The 13,897-nt window shown below is 38.4% G+C and overlaps 1 protein-coding gene and 1 long non-coding RNA gene across 23 annotated transcripts in view; one reads left to right on the forward strand and one right to left on the reverse strand.

Moving 5' to 3' along the window:
* The window catches only part of CEP112 (centrosomal protein 112), a 420,211-nt gene that overhangs the window by 244,079 nt on the left and 162,235 nt on the right, over positions 1-13,897 (forward strand). For all 22 annotated transcript variants that reach the window (XM_082441876.1, XM_082441874.1, XM_082441872.1 and 19 more), the window contains one exon: positions 13,511-13,741. In XM_082441876.1, coding sequence (XP_082298002.1) covers positions 13,511-13,741 — 231 coding nt within the window. The remainder of the gene's footprint in view (positions 1-13,510; positions 13,742-13,897) is intronic.
* On the reverse strand, positions 3,351-13,499 carry LOC309650507. The gene is made up of 2 exons (XR_014257601.1): positions 11,219-13,499; positions 3,351-10,845 (listed from the first exon to the last, which is right to left on the reverse strand). It is a non-coding gene; the product is annotated as an uncharacterized lncRNA (long non-coding RNA).

Raw genomic sequence — 13,897 nt, forward strand, 5'->3', positions numbered from 1 at the left:
TGAGCTTCTTTAATGTCGTTCAAAAAGGGTTATAGTTTTTTCTTCAGAGTTTTGCACATCTTTTGGTAGACTTATATCTGAGAAACTTATATTTGTTATACATAGCTATAAACGGTGTTTTATAATTTTTTCGGGTGTATAAAAATTACAAATGATTTTTAAACATTGGTCTTTGATTCAGATACCTTTGTAAACTCTCTTATTATTTCTAGTAACTTGTGCATTGATTTTACTTTTTCTCAATAGACAATTATAACATCCATGATTAAAGACAGTTTTGTTTTCATATTTTTTTTCTTGTCATGCACTTATGAATACAAGTAGTGGTAGCAGGCATTCTTTGCTTCTTCCTGGTTTTAAAAGAGCTATTTTGAAACTTCACAATAAAGAATGAATAAAATTTGCTGAGTTTTTGGTAAATACTTTTATCTGGTTAAGAATGGTCTCTTCTATTCCTATTTTGCTAAGAGTTTCTATGGTGGAATTTTATCAAATGTTTTTCTGTGTATTGAGATAATCATAAGGTTTTTTCTTTTAATGCATAAATGGAATAAATCATATTATAGGTTATTGTCTAACATTAAACCAACATTATGTACCATCCAGTTTTTTCATGATGTAATATCATTGGATTCAATTTGCTAATAATTGTTGAGAGAGATTGACCTGAGATTTTTCTTTTTTGGACGTGTTTTTCATTGATGTTGTGCTAGTCTTATAATTTGAGTTGCTGAATAATCCTTCTTTTTCTATTCTCTGAAAGAATTAGTGTACGAGTGAGTTATTTGTTTCTTGAGTATTTGGTGGAACTGGCCAATAAAGCCATCTGGGCTTGATATTTTATTTCTGGAAAGATTTTTGACTACTATTTAAATTTTTTTAGTGGTTATAGGATGATTCACATTTTGCAGTTTTTTCTAGTCAGTTTTGGAAAAATTTTATAGTTTAGGAATTCTTTCTTTTCATCTAAATCTGATATTTATTGGCATTTATAGAATTTTATAAATGTTATACTGCCCTTGCATTCTCTGCAACTTGCTGATTACATATTTTATTTTTATGCATTACTGGACTTGATTTGCTAATAATTTATTTGAGATTTTTATGTCTGGTTCATGACTGAGTTGGCCTATAATTTTTATTTCTCTTCCTATTCCTGTCATCCTTTGGTATCAATATTATGACTTCTGAAATAGTTTCAGTGTATATTTCTCATTTTCTATTCTCTGGAAAAGTTTGTAAAAGATTAGAATGATCCATCTCCCGGGTTATTTTTCTAGAACTCACCTATAAAATTATCTGAGCTTAGTGTTTTCTTAGTGTCAGAGATTCTTAACTGTTCTTTCAGTTTCTTTAATCAGATTGTTTTAGTTGATTGTTTCTTCATTCTGTATTTTCCTAGGAATCTGTTTCACCTAGGATCTCCAATTATTGGCATAATATTTTTATGATATCACCGTATTATCTTTTTGATCTGTGATGGATCTGTACTATGTCGTTCTTAAATTTTAATATTAGTTATTATCTCTTTTTTCGAGATAATATTGCCATACTTTATTTTTATCTCTCATATTTGTTTATTTGTGCCTTCTTTCCTGTTTCCTTCATCAGTCTTACCAGAAATAGTTCTATCTTGCTAATTCCTTAAATTGGTTGCCTATTTCACTAATAATTCGCCTTTTAAAAATAAGTAGCACGTTAAGACCACTTATTTCCTTCACTTTAGTTTCATCCTTCAGGATTTGATAAGGAATATTTTCATTATCAATCATTTCTCAGAATTTAAATGTTATGAATTTATTTGATTAGGAAATGTGTTAACACCAATCAGAATTTAAAAGTCATAAAAATAGAGTGAAATATCTCCCATGCGCCCGTCAGCACTAACCCCCTCATTCCCAATTAAAACAGCACAAATGTAAAAAGTGGTGTGTCTTCTTCCAGAGATTATTTCTAAGTACATTTAATTTTTATCTTAACTTCATTTTGAAGCATGTTATTTAAGGTGTATATTTTAAATTTCGAAGTATATGGGATATAATTTTGGCTTTGTTGTTGCTATTTTTGTCATGGTTCTTAATTTAGTTGCAATCTTGTTAAAGAATATCTTTGATACCACCAATTTCTTGCAGTATGTTGACACCTGAATTTGGCATGTGTATGTGCATGTGTATGATGAACTCTTTTACTGGAATGGTGGATTTGACCGTTTTCCCCTGTAGTTCTGTTAAATTTGTTGTATATATTTTAAGGTTGTTTTATCACATGTGTACAAACTTAGATGTGTCTCTCTGGTAAATGACATTAAAAAATCATTTAGTGATACTCTATTTTGAGACTACCTTTCATTAATAATTTACTGGTATAACTTTCTTCATCCCTTTGGTTTCAATTTCATGTTTTCATTGTTCTCGTAAAAAACAGATGAATTTTAGTGTTAAAAAATTTAAACTATTACACTCTTTTAGTTAGTAATTTTGGTCCATTTACGTGTATTGTGATTTTTGATATACCATCTTACTTTTTTCATCTTTCCCACTTTTTTCTATGCGTCTTTTTGCCCCAGTTTTTAAAATAGACTATTTTAAAAACAGTTTTAGATTTATGGAGAAAATGAGAGGATAAGGTGTAGAGAACTCCCATTTATCTCACACCCAGTTTCCCCTTATTAACATCTTACATTAGGATGGTACGCTGCTTACAACTTTGCACCGTCATTAACTAAAATCCATACCTTATTCAGATTTCCTTAGTTTTTACCTAATGCGTTTTGTCTGTTCCAAGATTCCACCCAGAACATCAGATTAATTTTAGTTGTCATATCTCCCTAGTCTCCTCTTCACTGTGATTGTTTGTCAGATTTCCCTTATTTTTGATGATCTTCTGATGATCAGAATTTGTAAAATGCCCTTCTATAGTAATGTGGAATTCTTTTGCAAGGAAGATTTGTCTCTTCTCCCCTATTATTAATGAAATCATTATATCAGTGTGTACTCATGGATACTTATTTCACCTTGGGATAGAATCTGATGCTAGTTTCTCACATTGTTCCGGCTTTGGGCTTTGGGCTCCATCAGTGTGCACTTCTAGTACAGCAGGGTGTTCCAGGCTCAGCTCAGGTATTTTCTGCCCATTTGCCCAAGGACCACTGGTTCCTTTCACTGGAGGATGGTATGAGAAACCAAAATCTGGGACTTGGTGTGCTTATTGCTACTGGGATGTCACTTACTGAGAGTAATCTATTTTTTACCCACTTTGTCTGCTTTTAAGTTTTTCACTTTGTCTTTCATGTTCTGCCATTTCATTACCCAGTATCTAAATGTGCATTTCTTTTCTTTCTTTCTTTCCTGTTCTTTTTTTTTTTCTTCTATTTTTCCATCTTGCTTGATATTTATCCTGCTCACTGTTTCTGTGGAGTCTTGCTTTTCCTCAGTTCTGGAAAGTTCTCGGTCATCATCTTTTCATGTCTACCCTATCTTCCCTTCTCTCTCCTCTCCTTCTGGAACTCTAGGTATATATCAGATCTTATTTTCTTTTCTGTAGCTTTAAACGTCTCACTATGGTTTTTCTGATATTATTGTGCTGTATTGTGGGTGGTTTATTAAGATCTCCTGTTTCACTGCTTCTCACTTCTGCTCTGTTCAAGCTGCCTTCACTCATCCATTCTATCTTTTATACAAAATTTTTATTTCTGGCAATTATGTTTAGTTCTTTCTCAAAGCTGGGAATTTTTGTTTAATCTCTTCTGGTTTACTCATTTTGTGACTCCATCCTTTGTTTCTTTAAACAATTAACACATGTTTATTTTATATTCTTTTTCTGATAATTCCCATATCTGACGAACTTGCTTGTGGGAATCTGTTTCTGTGGACTCTTACCAATGGTGTTTTTTGGGGGGACTTAGTAATTTTTTATTAGGAGCTCATATTTGGTTTATCTTAATTTGTGGAAACCTGGAGACATTAAAATGAAGAAGCTTTTCCCCAGAGGGAATTTGTTTTAGCTTCAGGTGGGAGCTGATAGCACTACAGACCTGAAGCCACTTCTGTCCTGCTCCAGGCTCCCCACCTTGGTCAGTGGTGTCATGTTCAGCTCACACATCGCTTTCCCTTGAAGCAGCAAAGCAGACGAGGGCATTTTCCCTCAAAGGTACCTGGCCTTGGATTGTGCTTACTGCTCACTACCCTGTTTCTGGCACATGCAGTTTTACATGTATGTGGTTTTTGTTGTTTTGTTTTTCCCTTTGACTGTTTCTCTTACTTCCAATGAGCAAAGAAAGAAGCATTGAGTTTTATACAGGATCTAGTTGTTTCATCTCATGAGGGTGTATCTAGTCTGGCAAACTACTTGAAACAAACATCCTCAGTCACCAGCAGGCCTCACTCCTCCTTGCCTTCCACATGCACTTAGCTGCTTAGTTCTCTTAATTCTGCCTCTAAGACTGTATTCCCATCTGTTCCACTTTTTCCCCACTGCTGGCCTTCTTGCCTCTGAGTGTGCCAAATCATTGTGTAAACTGCCTCCGGGTTAGTCTTTCCTGGTACAAATGCAGTGGCATCGCTTGGCTCACTGGCCCCCATTCCCTCTCCAGCAGCCAAGTTAAATCTCGTCGCTGCTTCTTCAGTTCCTGAAATCCAACCCATGTAGCTTAACATTTGAAATCCTTCAATAACCTCACCAACTTTCTCTTTTCTGAGTTTCCCTTCTTCCTCTTTAATGCTCTGTTTTTCTTCTTGCATGTGGCTCATTCTTTCTGCCTGAAATGTCCTATATCTATCCCTGTCCCCAAATGGTGCTAATTTATCTCTTAAGGTCCATCTCAGATGCATTCAGTTTTCCAGAATCCTTCCAAGTTCAAAGTAACTGCTCCCTCTTTTGACCTCTTATGGCCCTTTGTCTTCATGCCTTGTGTGTGTGTGTGTGTGTGTGTGTGTGTGTGTGTGTGTGTGTGTGTGTGTGTACATGTATGTGTTGCTTATGTATTATAGTCTAAAGTATTTTAGGGAAGATTTTTTTTGGAAGTCATTTATCACAGTGGCTTCCACATCATAGATCTTAATAAATAGTGAATTATACATAACTATAAATGAAAGAGAGGCACAAACAAAATATTTCAGCTTGCGGTGATGATTACCCATAAACTTTCTATGACTGTACAAAGGTGACCTAATATATCACTAAGTTGTTAATGTGTCTTTATTCCAGAAGTGCCTGTAGAATAATTTTTCAATTTTGAAAATAGCCTAAATGATTATTTCTTAACCATGAACATGTCCTCAACTTAAATACATTTTGCTTTCGTAAAGTGCATTTAAAATGTTTGTTTGGGATGATAATCCTGGCAATCCATAATCCTTGATAAGATGTTCCAACCTCTCACTTCTTTTGCTAATAGGACTTGTCAGATTCAGGGTGGTTCAAAGAGTCATTAACTTTCTAAGGAAACTGGTTTAGGTTGTTGGGGGGTTTTTTGTAACAAATTTTTTTATCATGGTAAAATACACATAATATAAAATTTGCCATCTTAACCATTTTTAAGTGTACAGGTCAGTGATATTAAATACGTTCACCTTGTTGTGCAACCATCACCACCATCCATCACATAACTCTTTTCATCTTATAAAACTGAAACTCTGTACCCATTAAACAATAACTCTCTTTTCTTCCCACCCCCCAGCCCCTGACAGTTACCGTGTACTTTCTATATATATGATTTTGACTAAGTACCTCATATAAGGAGACTCATACAGCATTTGTGTTTTGGTGACTGGCTTATTTTACTTAGCATAATGTCCTCAAGATTCATATATATTGTAGCATATTGCAGGATTTCCTTCCTTTTTAAGGCTGAATAATATCCCACATTTTGCTTATCCATTTATCCGTCAATGGACTTTTGGCTTGCTTCCACGTTTTGTGGTCTATATGGTTTTAAACTGTTAATTGAGAGTCAGCTTGACTAAAAGTTGTCCTGACGGTTTGTCTCTTAGAGACACAACCTTTATTAGATTTTGAATTTTTGGAATAAATCTGCTCTTTCATATCAGTCACATAGATGAAGTTTTATAGCTTACTATTTATAATATTAAAGAAAAATGACACATCTATTCCAAATTGATCTTGGCAGTTTCATCACTCTAGCTATCAGCACATGCTAATGATTGAAATATTACATACCTAAGGGAAGCCTTTGGCATTAAGTTTTTTCATTTAATGTTTAGTTTTCCATAATTAGTTGATACATTTTCCAGCATAGTTTTTCTATTTGAAAATCACCATTGGATTGAAGCCAGTTCATATCAGTGTTGCCAGCAATTTAAAATGCCTTCCTCTAAGTTACCATTACCTACCTAGTCAACTGATAAAAATACACAGAATGATGAAGTGCAGCCCTGGAAGGGTGTGGAGGAACAAGTACACATATACATGTTGTTCACATTGGAAGTGGGTTCAGTGTTTTCGCAGAGCAATTTGGAAAAAAAGTTAAAAAGTTATTCTTAGAGTTTCTCCAAATAATTTTGGAGGACTGCTGTGAGCCTAGAAGCCTAATATTGTAGGCTTTTATAACCTAAAAGCAAAATATTGTAATTCATTCACTGATGTTGCCTATGTAATAATAATTGGAAATAAAGCAGATATTCAAGAATAATATGGTTAAGTAAATTATGATATACTGTAATGATGAAATACCAAACAGCCACTAAAAATAACAAATACACTCATAAATGAGAATGAAGATAAAAAGTTAGATGTGGGGAAAGGTAGAACGGTATCTACTCAGTGATTATACCATTAAAAATATTTTTATGTACATTGACAAACGTTGAAATTCAGTTTGCAGTGGTGTCAGTGCCTGTGGAAAACTAACTATTTTTGTTCTTTTTATTTTTCGTAAAGATTTAATGACCTTGTGGCTTTTGGATGTTAACTTTGTACTAATCATAGTGAAGGTTAAGGATTAGAAGTGCACAGTAAGAATAAATGAATAAAATACATACTATACTGCTTATGAATATCCTTCTTCATGAGAAATTCTTACTACTTTGACACAGTGTCGTGTGTGATAAAAAGGCTTTCGAATCAGATTGAACTTGGATACAGTCTTTCCGCGTCTCTTTTTCTCAGACCCCATGACGTAGTTTGCCCGGGATGCTGCAACAAAATACCGCAGATTGGGTGGCTTATACACAACAGAAATTTGTCACAGCTCTGGGTGCTGGAGGTCAAGGTCAGAGCAGCACGTGGTCGCGTTCTGAGGGACAGCCTCCTGGTCTGCAGCGGTGCCTTCTCACTGTGTGCTCACGGCGGAGGGCAAGGGGGCTCTCGGCGGTCTCTTTTATAAAGGCCCCGGTCCCGTTTCATAAGGGCATTAATCACCTCCTAGGGGCCTCACCTCCTAGAACCATCGGCCTGGGCGTTAGCTTTCCAGCCTGTGAATTCCGTGGGGACACTGGCATTCAGAGCGTAGTACTCCGTTATCCCAATGTCGTCACTTCCTCTGCTCTCCACAGATCTCAACTTCTCTCTCATAGTTCCTGTCTCATGGCCTTTTCCTGGTGCCTCTGGGAGAGTTCTTCCATCTGATCATATGTACAGTATACAGTTCTCTTCTCTGGCTGTAGCTGACCTTTTCTTTCTCCCATCATTTCCACTTCTTCATTCTTTTCTGACTTCTTATTTTGGCTTCGTGTCTCTAATTTCTTTGCTTACCCTTTTCAGTATATTTTAATGCATATATACTCACATATATATATATTTATTATGCTTTTAAAAAATATTTATGCACCTGTTCCAGTTATACCGCTTCAGATAACACGTGCCACTCGTTGTTGTTGCTTCTTGATAGTAGTTCTGCTCCTCAGGGATCCTGAGTTTGGCCGGTGAGCTTATATTCCCCAGGGACTATCAGATAGTCTAGGCGGTCACTTCCACTGAAAGAGCAAAAGGCTCCCGACCTGCTGGATGAGCTCCTAGAAGGAGGAGAAAGAGGTTAAGGACCCTCAGGCAGAGCGCCCCCATTGCTGCACCTCCCCACTCACGACTCCTCCACCGGGAAAGTCTGCTGCCCAGGAGCTCACCTTAACCTCCTGGACAGAATGGCAGTAGGGGGACGCAGTTTTCTAAGGTTGAATGTCATTAGTTCTGGAAGCTGGAGGGGACAGTGCAGAAGCGTGAGCGCCCCAGAAGTTCCGTAAGTGTGCACCTGCTGTCTTCAGCTCCTCGCCCCAGCAAGGCATCTGCCTGCCTTGACCGGACTCAAAGCCACACCATGTTGGGTTCTTGCTTCCAGCATGGCAGCGGGACAGATGAGATTGTCCCAGGGCTAAGCAGGGAGAGGCGGGAGCAGAGAGCAGAGCTTTCTTGCCATCCCGCTTCTTTCAGCTTACGGGTTCCGGGTTTTCTTCCCGGGCTGCAACCCCTTCCCCTCCTCAGACGCATGGTCTGCAGTTCAGGACAGCCTTTGTCCTCCCCGGGAGCTCCTTGGAGTTTGTTTTTCTGTTGTTTTTATTGTTGTGGTGGTCGTCGTTCTTAATATCTCAGATTCACGCCTCCTGTGGTTTCTCCATGGTGGATTCTGGGAAACAGCGTCAGCAGCCCAGACTGTTCTGCCGTATCGATGTCACTGAGTGTTTTTTAAAAGATTATTTTGTCTCCTAAAAACATAACTGTTGTCACTACCTACACCTATCTGCTCTTAGAAGATTTCCCTTTTGTTTCAGAACGTGATTAAATTGACCGTCTCTTCTCTTATTACGCCCAAATATTGTGTTCAAAGGGGAGGAGTCTTAAAACAAGGAATAGAAAGCAAGAGACTTTGTTTTCAGGAGAATTGGTTTAGAGCTGTGTACCAATATCCAGGTATCAATACACCCATGAAACGGGAGCAAATGCACTTAAAAAGCCTTTTATATAAAGTCCTCTTACACTTTTCCCAGGGATCATCTATTTCAAATCAGCTTTTCTAGGATAAAAGTGGAGCACCCTGTCTCCTCCAGCTCCCAGTCTCAGATTTGCTATCATTCAGCCATTTCTTCTCCTCCGACATAAATGCGTTTGACCAGCCATCTGTCATTCCTGTCTCTTCTGATCTAGTGTTGAGAGTGGGCAGGGCCAGTAGCTGAAATAGTATGAACTAACCCCAATCCAAGGTAAAGGAAGACTTTGGATTTTAACAGTATCTATCATATTGGCTTATTTAGCATCTATCATCTTAAATGAAATAATCTGCATCAGATGCCAGGTGCAAAGTCAACACTCAAAGCGCTAGCAATTATTATTTAGCTCATAGAAATTGTAAAATTGTTAGCATTCAAAATAAGTGAGTACAGGATTTTTATGGAAAACGGGGTAATCTCATATTGTAGGTATTTTGATTTTTAAAGCAACTTCTCAGTATTTGCCTTTGTGTCCTGTTCCCATCATCCCAATGTAACTTGTGTCCTTACTGTCACTTTTGGGTCTTCTGGTTTCCAGTCAAGGAATTGTTGGTTTATACAGTGCTTGTTGAAGTACATAGTACCTAGAACAGTTACCATTGTGTTTCAGAAAATGCTGCATTCTTAGCTAATGCATAGACAACAACAATAATAATAATAACAGCAACAACAACAGCAGCAAGTCCCCTTAGCCTGAACTAACTATTCATCTGGTAGCCTGGCATGCTAGGTTCCCTGATCTACTTTCCCTCTGAAAACAACTAAAAAGGCTAGATACAATTTTTTTTTTAAGAACATCTTTTTGAGTGTATTCACAAGCTGTTAAGTTAGGTAGGATACTCAGATATCAACATCTAAATGAAAACAGAAATCCAGAGGTGTAAGCAGAGCACTGAGGCAACTCTCACCTTGAGGACCTTTTCTAAAACTGAGTGAACTTGAACTTCAGTTTGGGGCCTCTTATTGGGCACAGGGGAAAAACAAAGTCCAGGGTTTGCTTAAGGTAGAGGATCTAGGCTACTACTGTGCATAAAGCTGGGACACCAAGGGCCACACCCACCATGTGCAAGTGAACTAGAAACAACCTTAACGTTGAGTGGGGTGCCCCTGAAAATTCATAACCGTAAGCCGGTGCTCGTGGATGTCTGATGCCTGAGTTCGCACTGTCACCGTGTCCTGGAAAACGAGTCTGAGAGCTCACTCTAAAGTCGTCCAGACATGCTGACATCTCCAGGGCTCTGTCAGAGTCACATGATTGCCAGAGAACCACTTTCAATTCCAACAGATACGAACTTGCACTTAAAAAGAACAACAATGCAAAACAGTAGGAGAAAAAACAAAGTACCATGAACCAGGGTCTTAAAAATTTTTGAACAGCAGAATGAGACCTGCAAAGACTTGAGATGCTGGAATTATCAGCCACAGAATAGAAAATAGTCATAGTTAGTATATGATGTAAAGTTAAAGATTTTAAAGGAATTGAAAATACTAAAATGGCAAGGGCGTTTAAAAATTACCACACATATTTGTAAAAGAACAAACTCCTAAAAATAAAAACAAAACAACTGAAATTCAGAATCTGAATGGATTTGAGAGCAGATTACACACAGAAAATGTCTAGAACGTAGGCGAGAGGAAAAGAGGAAAACTATGAAAGAGAGGTTAGATGAAATGAAAGAATGGGAAGATCTGTGTACATCATGTGAGTTCATAAAGAGTGGAGAGAGAATGGAGCAGAGACATTAAATTAATAGGTTAAGCCTGAGAATTTTGCAGTGGTTATAAAACCAGATCCAGAGGAGGAGCATGCCCCAGTCAGAATAAATAAAAACATATCTACACTTCGAGAAATTAAAAAATTGGAGAATACAAAACACAAAGAGAAGATCTTAAAAGCAGCCAGAGAGGGCTTCCCTGGTGGCGCAGTGGTTGAGAATATGCCTGCCAATGCAGGGGATGCGGGTTCGAGCCCTGGTCTGGGAAGGTCCCACATGCCGCGGAGCAACTCGGCCCGTGAGCCACAATTACTGAGCCTGCGCATCTGGAGCCTGTGCTCGGCAACGAGAGGCCGCGATAGTGAGAGGCCCGCGCACCGCGATGAAGAGTGGCCCCCGCTTGCCACAACTAGAGAAAGCCCTCGCACAGAAACGAAGACCCAACACAGCCATACATACATACATACATACATACATAAATAAAAAGAATGTAAGCAGACAAGAATAGCATTAAAAAAATAAATTAAAAAATTAAAAAAAAAAAAAAAAAAAAGCAGCCAGAGAGACAAAAACAAATTATCTTCCAATGAATAGCAGCTGACTTTTCAACAACACCCCTAAAAATATGTTCAGATTAGTGAAAACAGAGTGCTTGCCACTAAACTTCTTTAAAGAACTTAAAGGGTGCACTTGGGGCTAAAGGAAAATGCTTGTATGGAAGGTCAGAGTTGCAAGAAGGAATGAGGAGACAAGACAGGGGGAAATATGTGGATATATCTAAGCAGCTACTGAATAATTAGCAATACTGAGTTGATAAAAACGAAATAAACTGAAAGTAACAACTATAGCTTATAAATATGGGAGACTGCCACAGGACTTAAAACGTCCTAAGTTTCTTTCGTTGTTTAAGAGCATATAAAGAATAATTCACTTTACAGTTTGATAAGTGGCGCATGGGTGTTGAGCCTCTCACTGTGAGCACGACAGGAAGTACAGGCGTCGCTGCCACGCCAGAGAGGGGGAAGGGGGCTGAGGAGGAGGCGTTTGTTCATTAGAGTGAAAGGAGGAAGAGGGGGGAGAAAAACAAAACACGCACAACATAGGGCAAACAGCACAAGACAAGAGAGAAAATAAAGGCAAATATGTTAGCATGTACAAACTAATGGACTGCATTGGACTAAATGCCCCATTTATTTATTTATTTTTTATTTAATTTTATTTTTTAACATCTTAATTGGAGTATAATTGCTTTACAATGGTGTGTTAGTTTCTGCTGTATAACAAAGTGAATCAGCTATATGCATACGTATATCCCCATATCCCCTCCCTCTTGCGTCTCCCTCCCACCCTCCCTATCCCACCCCTCTAGGTGGCCACAAAGCACCGAGCTGATCTCCCTGTGCTATGCGGCTGCTTCCGTCTAGCTATCTATTTTACATTTGGTAGTGTGTATATGTCCATGCCACTCTCTCACTTCGTTCCAGCTTACCCTTCCCCCTCCCTGTAGCACACAGCTTTAAATACTCAATAGCTCAAGTAAAGACAAAAGTCAGTAAGATATAGAAGATTTCAAGAACATAATAAACAAGTTTGAGCTCATGGATTTGTGTGGAACACGGCACCCAACAACTTCTGAATGTATACAATATATATTTCATAGCAATCATTCATGAAGCTTTAAAAATTGTACAACTGGCCATCAAGCAATCTCAAAAATTTTCAAAGAAATCATGTAGTATAGAGTACATTCTCTGGCCCCAACGCACTTAGACGTGAATAACAAAATGACAGTCATTGAACTTCACGTCCTAAACTGGTGGTTGTCCCCCTAAAATGTCACATCCACCCGGAAGCTGGGAGTGTGACCTTATTTGGAAATAGGGTCTTTGCAGATGTAATCAAGTTAAATGAGGTCATGCTCAATTAGGAGGAGCCCTAAGTCCAAGGTGACCATTGTCCTTATAAGAAGAGGGAAATTTGGACACAGAGATACAGACACACAAGCACAGCCACGAGGAGATGGGGGCAGAGGCTGGAGCGATGCATCGAGAAGGCAAGGATGGCGAGCAGCCACCGAAAGCTGGGAGAGACTCTGCCTCAGAGCCTCCAGAAGGAGCCAGCCCTGCCAGCACCTTGCTTTCAGACTTGTAGCCTCTAGAACTCTGAGAGAGTAAACGTTGTCTTAAGCCACCCAGCTTTTCGTACTTTGTTGGGACAGCCCTAGGAAACTAGTATACCCCATAGGTTTGGGAATTAAGAAACATACTTCTAAGTAGATCATAAGTCAAAGAAAAAAATAAAAATGGAAGTTCAAAATGTTTTGAATTAAATGGTAATGAAAATGTCGTGTATCTAAACCTAAGAGATTAAACTTAAGCAATAGTAGAGTGGTATTTATAGTCTTAAGTTTATAAATCAGGAAAGAAGAAAGGATAAAAATAAATGAGTTAAATATCCAAGATAAGAAGTTAGAAGAATAAAAAACCCAAGAATATAAAATGAGGGACATAACAAACATAAGAGCAGAAATCAATGAAATAAAAACAAAAAATACAGTAGCAAGTACTAGACGAATCTTAGAAACATAATGTTGCCTATTTGAAGAAGCAAGTTGCAGAAGAATACATGTAATATTCCATTTACATAGGTATTTGAAACAAATAAAACTAAACGATGTATACAGTAAACGATTTTAGGTAGGATCTCTGTCTGAGCTAGAAGGGTGGCATGGGATTGCAGAAGGAGGGAAGCAGGAGGAAGGAAGCAGTGAACTTTCTTTGTTTGGTGGCCTTTTGCAGTTCTTCTTTTACGGCTCTCCTAGTCATATCCTCTGAGCACTTTCCCATTTTTAAAACCAAGGTTATTGCTGACACGGAGGCACAAGTCCACAAGCTGAGAGAAGAGCTGACCAGCGTGAACTTCCAGCGGAAGCAGCAGCTGGTGGAGCTCGGCCTTCTTCGTGAAGAGGAGAAGCAGAGGGCTGCTCGGGACCACGCGGCTGCTGTCAACAGACTGAAGGCTGAGTCAGAAAAGATGAAAGCAGAGCTGAAACAGACTCATGCCGCTGAGACAGAGATGGCGCTGCAAGAGGTAAGGTGCCCGCCTGGATGGTTTATAGACAGTCGAGACCCGTGTTTGAAGTCCACGGATGCCCCCGTTATCTTTAATCTCCAAGAGGTGGTGGACTTAGAATCACTCTCCAGTTTGTAAGCCATTCAAATGAGCAATCTAAGTGTCTTGCTGTAT

This window comes from Balaenoptera physalus, assembly GCF_965194825.1.
Source record: "Balaenoptera physalus genome assembly, chromosome: 20".
Classification (NCBI taxonomy): Eukaryota; Metazoa; Chordata; class Mammalia; order Artiodactyla; family Balaenopteridae; genus Balaenoptera; species Balaenoptera physalus.